The following is an 8,980-nucleotide window of genomic DNA, read 5'->3' as shown; positions in this document are numbered from 1 at the left end:
GGGTCCTTTGAGGCCACTGGGGTGGTAAAACAAACACTGTTTCAGGAAACAAAACATTCAACTGTCCACACAGGCCACCTTGCAAGAAGGTGACTGATGATCCACCAGTCAAATGGTTTGCGAGTAGCCACTTTGCAAGTAGAGCAAGCGGGTGTCTGTGAGGGAGGTCAGCGGTGAGGAAAAAAAAGCTGAGCGTAAATAGATTAGATAGAACCATAAAGAATAAGGGCGGTAAAGCTGTTCAGTTGGATGGCTTTTTAGGTTTTCGAGAGGAGCAAGTTGGTATTTACAAGGCGGAAAAGTGGTAAAGCAGAAAATCCAGTGCCAAACAAATGTCACATTTGAAAACAGTTGAAGCTATTTAACTCGGATGAACATTTATATGCTTTCAAGTGGCGCAGGTTGGTGTTTACAAGGAGCGCAAGTGGAAGAAGAAAATTGCGGGGAAACCCCACATAGCTCATCGGTGCAATCGACGTCAAGTGGGTGTGCAAGGCGGGCAGGTGATGAGGAATAAAGTTAAATATGAATAAATAACTTTAATGAAGAAAACTGAAACAAAAATTAGCTGGACTCGGACATCTTTGTTGCATTGCAAGTAGAGAAAATGAGTGTGTCGAAACAGTTCTCCAAAATGCCGCATGAATAAGAAAACTAGAAAGAAAAATGTGGATTAAGACATCTTTGTAATGATGCAAGTAGAGCAAGGGGTGTGTGCAAGGTGGGCAAATGGTGCAGTTCATGACGAATGTTCTTCTCACACAGTGGCGATGCAAACGAGGATGCCGGTGACCTGGACTTCAGCGCTCTGCTCAAAAAAAGGTACAGTACATCCATCTTTTTTTGTTTTTTTTGCCCTGCCCGCTGACCGGATGACCGCCACGGTGCTCCCTCATCACATCAGGGAGAAGAAGCAGCAGCAAGCCCCCCGCGAAGACGTGGACGTTTGGGACATCCTGAAGGCGGCCAAGCCGTGCGACTACGAGAAGATCGCCTTCGAGTACGGCATCACCGACCTCCGCGGAATGCTGAAGAGGCTGAAGAAGATGAAGACGGTGGAGCCCAAAAAGAGCGATGGTGAGGTGGGGTGGGCGGGCCATGGTGACGGCGACATCCACGGTGGCGGCAGCCTAACCGGACGTTGTGTCCGCAGCTTTCCTGAAGAAGCTGGAGCCTGCCTACTCGGTGGACAAGGGCCGCAGGATCCAGCTGAGCGTGGAGGTGGCCGACCCTAACGTCCCCATCAAGTGGCTCAAAAACGGACAGGAGATCAAACCCTCGGCCAAGTGAGTACAGCGGTGGCCGCGGCGTCATCATCATCATCGTCATCATCACTATTATTAGGTTAGGTCAGGGAGCCATGTGATCTCTTTCAGCCAATCAGCAAAGACAAATGATGGCAGGAAGGGAAAAGTCCCAATGACAGGGAAATGTCATTTAGAACTCATTCTGTCTAAATATGATCAAATGTATACAGTGTGCAAAATCTAATGATGAAGACGTTTGAAAAGTTGGTTTGAAAAATAAATTCAGGGGACAAACTGTTGATGTAACAACATTCAAATATTAATTTAAAGATTTTAATAAAAAACGAAATTATTCATTATTCACTAAGATAATTAAATTCATAAAAATCGAATTTGTTCAATTTAATTTCAATTGAAAAACTAATGAAATAAAAATCATTAACATCACATGAATTCAAAATAAAAATATGAAACGCTATTAAAATACATTAAAATAAAAGTAAAGCAAAAATCCATGCACAACGCAAAACCTTTCAATCCCAGGATATTTCACAACAATTTTCCTAGCTATTCTATCTTATCTAATATCTCTATCATTCTATCTCTTTCCCCAGAGTGATTCTGTAGGCCAATATTCAGTAGCTTCTTCACCCAAAACGAAGCAGGTAACAATCCTACAAAAGGACATAAAAAGTATTTGTTAAAAATGCAAATGAAATCTGATTCACTTGCTGATTGGCTGCTCGAATTTCCAGCCTGGTGTCCAAACAACTGTCGTGCTGTCGCCAGATATATATGGATATAGATGAGCTGTACACTGGCCTTGCGTCACCGTGGCAACGTGGCGAGCGCTTCTGTGTTCCCGGTGACATCACGGGCGGCGCTGGTCTTTGTGCGGCAGGTACGTGTTCGAGAGCGTGGGCAACCGGCGCACGCTCACCATCAACAAGTGCAACCTGTCAGACGACGCGGCCTACGAGTGCGTGGTGGGTGAAGACAAATGTTTCACCGAGGTCTTCGTCAAAGGTAGCTGACTCAGCTGTTGTCTTCGTCACGCACCGTCCCAAACTCATCACAAACCGTTGATTCTTCCTAAAGTCGCCCCAATGAAAACGACACAAGGCAAAGCAGCCGGGTTGTCGTTACCACCTGTGTTAAAAAAATGAAAAGTATTCAGTGTGGCTTTTGAAATTTCAACCTATCGAAGTACAATAAGGTAGTGTTCATCATTCGGAGGAGGGTGCATTGTGATCAGCGTGCAAAAAGTGAAGGGAATGCCATGTCAGCCTTGTACAGGGTGGAAAATGGGAGAAAGAAAAATCTGACATTCAATAAAAATTGAATGAATAAAAACAAATACAGTGAGTCAAGTACTTGTTTACTCAAATTTGAAAAAAAAATGCAATTAAAAGCTAGTAGTAGATGATATAGTAATAAAATTGTAAGTAAATATAACAAACACAATCAAAATTAAAATGAATGCAATAAATTAGTCAAATGAAAACAAGCAGAAGAATTAAAATTAACTAGAAAAAAACTACAATACTACCTCTGTAAAAATATTTTTCAACTGTTAAGTATTAAAAAAAAAAATCCATAAGGACAAAAATAAAATATAATCAAATGCACAATGTAAAATAAAATACAGCAATATGATTAATGAAGTAGATGAAATCAAAATAAATGTAACCAAACTGCATTATGAATTCCATGTATTGATATTTTGTTAATTTCCATTAAATTACAATTAAATAAAATTTAATTGGATGGAATTCAAATAAATAACAGGATAGATAAAAATAATGTAACCGTAAATTCGTTCAACTCTGCCAATAATACGATTAAAACCGACCAATTCAAAAAAAGTTTGCCTTTTTCACGACTAAACAAGAAAGCCCATTTATGGCTTTGCGTCGTGTTTGTGCAGCACCGGTGAGCAAATGTGTCATCGTTTGGAGGTGTACATCTTTTGAAGGCCGCTTGAACAACACAACAGCTCAACCATGCGATTAAAAAAAAAATACATTGAAGGATTTTCTATTTATATGCTTAACTCTGTCAACTAATTTAAATATGTGCGACCCCTCTTGCGTTGGAGTACTTTCCGCAAGTACTACAAATACTCGCTTACAGCAGTACACTTGACTCGCCTGTTCTTTAGAGCCACCTGTGACCATCACAAAGCTTCTGGACGACGTCCACACGGTGGTGGGCGAGAAGGTGGAATTCGAGGTGGAGGTCTCCGAGGAAGGGGCGCACGTCAAATGGTGAGCAACACTGTTGGTTTGTGTGGAACGAGCGCCGTATATCAACGATACTGAACGCCTGTGCTTCGTTTGTCTTCAGGATGAAAGATGGCGTGGAGCTGACTAAAGAGAGCGCGGCTTCCAAGTACAGATTCAAGAAGGATGGCAAGAGGCACATTTTGATCATCAACGATGTCACCAAGGAGAACATCGGCACCTACTTCGCCTTGACCAACGGTGGAGAGTCCAAGGCTGAGCTGGAAGTGGAAGGTAACGTTTGGCTTCTTCCGCCATTTGCTGTAAACTTGGCTTCAGTGGCCATTTTGAGGTCTTGGGACTTTCCTAGCTAAGACCCGCCTCACGGCAAGCAACGCATCCATTACCGACTGAACTGTGGCGCACTCTGCAAGCCCTCGGCAACTGCTTTTCCTCTCTTTGTGTTAATCTGCTCCTTCTTTGACAATCATGACGTGTTTTTGTGCTTCAATAACAAATAATAGAGTACAATATAATGTATGTCGAACCTCAAAAGTAGATACAGGGTCTCAGTTGTGCATTTTCAGCACTTGGAATTTGTTGGAGACTCGACCTGCTTGGTTTTCGTCACAGGAAATTGGGACCTGACTAATATTTGGAGTCTTATTTATATCTCACACATATGTGACTTACTCCCACCTCTGCTTTTCTGCAAATGTGTGAATCAAGCTGACAGCGTGCCATGCTACTCAATGCTAAACGAAGATAACGCATCAACTCGCCCATGAAAGCGAAGTGAAAGCCGACGGGGGGCCGAGACGCAAACTAATTGGCTATGAATGTCTGAGGAGGGGAAGTTTGCTGACAGGTATTTCAATTAGCTTAGCCGTCGCTACGTGTTGATGTTTTTCATTTGGACAAGCGTGGAAGCTCATCAATTAGTTAGTGCCGTAATTAATACTGCTCAATTTATCCGAGTGTCCGTCTATCGTGCTGTTATCCGTCAGGGTAATTTGCTCTACACGTCCAAAACTGATCACAGGGTCGCGGCTTTGGCTTCCTCGCTTCACTGCTGAATCTCTGGTGTGTTCCTTCAGCACTGCCTCAAAAATGCCAAAAAGGTGGCCCAAAGTTTAACAGAAAAAAAAAAAAAATTAAAAGTTTGTGTTATTTGGTTAGCGAAGAGTGAATTTGCGCTGCACTTGTGTGCAGAGAAGGAACTGCAGGTTCTGCAGAGCATCGCCGACCTGACGGTGAAGGCCAGCGAGCAGGCCGTGTTCAAGTGCGAGGTGTCTGATGAGAAGGTGACGGGCAAGTGGTTCAAGGACGGTGTGGAGGTGCAACCCAGCGAGTGCATCAAGATGACACACATTGGAAGGTACAGTCGCACCGGAAGGTAACTGTGTCACAATGTAAGGTCTTAGGGTTGCGCTGGAAACTATTTCAGTTGCACGAGTTTCACTGGAAGGTGCCTTAGTCGCACTGGAAGGTATCAGTTGTCCCCTGGAAGGTAGCTGAATCACAATGGAAGGTAGCTGAGTCCCACTGGCATTTAAGAGTTGCACTTGAAGGTAACTGAGTGGCACTGGAAGGCAATGTAGGCGCAATGGAATGAATGGGTGTTGCACTGGAAGGGAACTGAGTCCAATTGGAAGGTTTTACTCATACTGCATGTTAACCGGGGTGCACTGGAAGGTAATTGAGTTGCACTATAAAGTACAGTATTATTTGTGGCCTTGGAAAGTATCCAAGCCGCACTGGAGCATGAGTGAGGTGCACTCGAAGGTACGGTCGTGACACTGGAAGGAATCAGAGTCATATTAGTCATGCTGCAATGTCTTGGTGTAGCCCTGGAAGCAATCTGAGGCGCGCGAATCACACAGGAAGATAGTGTGTGTGTATGTGTGTGTGTGTGTGTGTGTGTGTGTGGGGGGGGGGGTAGAGTGGGAGCTGCGATGGCTATCACAGTTGCTCTTGAAGTAGTCTCAGCTGCACTGCAAGGCAGCAGAGTCTCACCAGTAAGCATCTGAATCACACTACAAGGCGAAAGTCAACCTCTGAATTGTCGTCACTTTGGCCACTTCACCGTCTTACTCCAAACGTCATACAATCAATACCAAATGATTCTCTTGGCGGTTGACCCATTTTTTTGTGGGGTGGGGAATAGGCAGCAATCAGCAAAAGTGCAGCTTCGTAACACATATACACAGATAGGCACACATGAAGAACACCCTGTCCCCCAACCTACGGTTCGTTAATTTTTCTGCTTAATCCCCCCATCGAAGACACGCCAAGGCGACACCGGTCACACAAGGTGAAAACCATTTGGGCTGATTTTGTTGCCGGGCAAAAGCAGCAGCGGAACGTCTGCGCTCTGTCACTTAATTGCCGCTCAAGCAGTGACTGTGGTCTCTATGGTAACCGTGCAATGTCTCCAGGACACACAAGCTGACGATCAGCGACGTGAAGCCCTCCGACGTGGGAGATTATACCTTTGTTCCCGACGGCTATGCACTCTCCCTGTCGGCCAAGCTCAATTTCCTGGGTGAGCCAGTAAATCGTCAGTTTAACCCGCATTGTTTTTGGCATATGTGAGCTGACTCATGTGTTCTTTTCTTTCAGAAATCAAGATTGACTATGTTCCCAGACAAGGTGAGTCCCTCGTACTTACTTGAGCATGCAGTAGTAATTACTATGTTATTACACAGCTGTTAAGCAGTAATACCTAGATTGTTCTGGAACAGCTCATTTTTAAGCCCTTTATTTGTAGTTATTGGATGTTTATAGTAGTATGAGTACGCTGATCTATGTAATGTAATGTATCCAGCAATAATTAATAGAATATTACACAGGTATTAATCAGTTAGAACTATAGTTTTCCAGGACCATTTAGGAGGAATTTCTTGATTACAATGACTAAATACTACAATCATATCGTCGTTGTCAATCAGAATTCCGGGATCAACATCAGTTAGAGGGTCATACACGCTTATCAAATAATTATGACTGGGTTTTTAGTCATTTTATTACTCTGGTATGAGTAAATACTGGATTATTTTAATGGAATTCTGTCATGAATCATGCATCATTATCAAGCGGGAGTTACTAGATTATTACAGTAGTATTTGGTAGCTACTACAGCATGAACATCCATTACCATGTGACAGACCCTCCCAAGATCCACTTGGACACGAGCGCGACAGGGAGCAAGAATACCATCACGGTGGTGGCCGGCAACAAACTCCGCTTTGACGTGGAGATCTCGGGGGATCCCCCGCCGCTGGTGTGCTGGATGAAGGGCGACGAGGTGAGCGAAGGGCCAGCGGCGCTCGTGCGCTCTCCAGGCGTAGGTCACGTGACGGCCTGTTTTACGGACTGTGCCATAGACGGTGAGCGACATGGAGGGGAGAGTCCGCGTGGAGACCAAGAAGACCCTGAGTAGCTTCGTCATCCAGGGGGCGGAGAAGGAGGACGAAGGCTTCTACTCACTCACCGTCACCAACCCCGCCGGAGAAGACAAGGCAGAGCTCTTCGTCAAGGTCGTGGGTGAGTTGAACTTGGCCTGCTCATCTTGCCGCACGGATTCGGGGTTGGGTGGGTTATTTATTTATTTTGCATTCACCTTGGGTTTTCCGTTACGGCTCAAGTTGTGATCTTATGATAAGGCTTGGGGTTTGCCTTGGTTATGGCAGGTAAGGTTTGGGCTTCTAGTGGTTAGGTGGGACTTGGGTTCATCTCTTGAAAGAATTAAAACATGGAATGGTTACAAATGGGCAGGGCGGTGAAGTGGCAGCTTTGGGTAGCTTTTCCTTGGGTGAGCTGCTTTCAAGATTGGTCTGGGTTAAGCTCAAGGTAGGATATGGCACACTTTGATTAGGCCAGAAAAGGATTTAGAGGTTGTTAATTGGGTTAAGATTCAAATTCAGATCATGCAAGTAGCTTCGCGTTTGGTTTGCTCTGGTCGATTTTCGGGGTTATGTTCAGTGTCAGGCTTTGCTTGAGTTTCAGTTCACTGGATAAACTGACAGCAGCAGCGCAACATTTTTCCTCGCTGCCGCATAAAAGACTGTAACCTGATTTTGCCTTCTGTCTCTTGCACGCGCACCACCCATTCCTCGGCGCGCCAGATGTGCCCAACCCTCCCGAGAACGTCAAATGCACATCGGTGGGCGAGAACAGCGCCACCATCGTGTGGGACCCTCCCACCTTTGATGGCGGCGTGCCCGTTAAAGGTGAGCCACAATCTCCACATGCCCCAATCCCGGATCACATCATCTCATCTTGCCTTCCAGGTTACCTGATGGAGAGGAAGAAGCTCGGCTCGTCCAGGTGGACCAAACTCAACTTTGACGTGTACGAGTCCACTACGTACGAGGCCAAGAAGATGATAGAGGGCGTCCTGTACGAGATGCGCGTGTTTGCCGTCAACGGCATCGGCATCTCGCAGCCCAGCTTCAATTCCAGGCCCTTCATGCCCATCGGTGCACCAACAAACTCAATTGTTCACTTCTTCCTGTTACGTTTACACAGCGGAGAGGCGCGCATGTGCAATCTTTATGTATACATCGACGCAATCGCGTTGTAATTAGAAGCAACGATCAAGACGATACAAAAACAGCAGGCAGCTGTGCTTCGGATAACATCTGGAATACTTCAGAATTGTCTGATAATATCAACCGCTTCAGTGCCAGCTGTTCTCTGGGCTTCCCTGATGGTGACGGCCCTGGGCAGATCAGATTGACAAGGCGACATGTCTAGGCTAATATCTAATTGGACAACAAATCTCTCACATCGACATGCACGCCCATGCAGGAAGCAGCGCAACCAAGACAAAAGTGTTTCCACACCGTATTGAATCGGCTTTTTGTCTCCCACCAGCCCCCACCAGTGAGCCCACTCGCCTCTCGGTGGAGGACGTGACCGACTCCACCTGCGCTCTCCGGTGGCTTCCTCCGGAGAAAGTAGGACCGGGCGGCATTGACGGCTACATCATTGAGTATTGCAAAGAAGGAAGTAAGTTGCAGGGCCGACTTGACCCTGAAAGGCAAAAAAAAAGTAAATAAATAAATAACATCTGTGAAAAAGCTGAAGCTCCAAGTACTGTGATGTTAGCGTGTAACTAGTCCAATACAAGACTGTCATTTTACGCTAAATGAGGCCGTAATCCTCAACATGAAGCTTTATTGGGGAGAATATAAAATGTAAACGGCTTCAATAATAATTAATGGTTAGCGCTGATTAGATTGAAACAGCTGAATGAGACGAGTGGTCAGTGAGAGGAGGTTTGGGGTTGATTTAGTGCTGGGATGGGGAGGTTTGCTTGCGTGGTAAGAATTGAGTGAGTTGGTTGGAGGCTCAGGTGGATTGGGGTTGCCATTATGTTCAGTGTTACGGTGGCAACCCAAAATGGTTAGCTGCCGCGGTCAGAATTTGTCACTCGGCTTGGAAAAGCACGAATGAGTTAAGCAGCCTCGCAATCGCCTTCAGCTGACGAGTGGGTACAGGGCAACA

General features: G+C 45.4%; 1 protein-coding gene across 1 annotated transcript in view; it reads left to right on the top strand.

Annotated features, from left to right (window-relative positions):
• mybpc2a (myosin binding protein Ca) overlaps positions 1-8,980 on the top strand; it is a 32,140-nt gene that overhangs the window by 18,257 nt on the left and 4,903 nt on the right. Inside the window, exons 11-23 of the mRNA XM_019889878.1 lie at positions 766-822; positions 905-1,077; positions 1,154-1,286; positions 2,149-2,273; positions 3,409-3,514; positions 3,594-3,763; positions 4,682-4,847; positions 5,908-6,014; positions 6,092-6,121; positions 6,637-6,776; positions 6,856-7,015; positions 7,597-7,658; positions 8,480-8,482. Coding sequence (XP_019745437.1) covers positions 766-822; positions 905-1,077; positions 1,154-1,286; positions 2,149-2,273; positions 3,409-3,514; positions 3,594-3,763; positions 4,682-4,847; positions 5,908-6,014; positions 6,092-6,121; positions 6,637-6,776; positions 6,856-7,015; positions 7,597-7,658; positions 8,480-8,482 — 1,432 coding nt within the window. The remainder of the gene's footprint in view (positions 1-765; positions 823-904; positions 1,078-1,153; positions 1,287-2,148; positions 2,274-3,408; positions 3,515-3,593; positions 3,764-4,681; positions 4,848-5,907; positions 6,015-6,091; positions 6,122-6,636; positions 6,777-6,855; positions 7,016-7,596; positions 7,659-8,479; positions 8,483-8,980) is intronic.

The sequence above is a fragment of the Hippocampus comes genome, unplaced genomic scaffold (assembly GCF_001891065.2).
Source record: "Hippocampus comes isolate QL1 unplaced genomic scaffold, H_comes_QL1_v1.1 scaffold326, whole genome shotgun sequence".
Lineage (NCBI taxonomy): Eukaryota > Metazoa > Chordata > Actinopteri > Syngnathiformes > Syngnathidae > Hippocampus > Hippocampus comes.
Note: the sequence above shows the minus strand (reverse complement) of the source record. Positions and strands in the feature narration are given on the sequence as shown.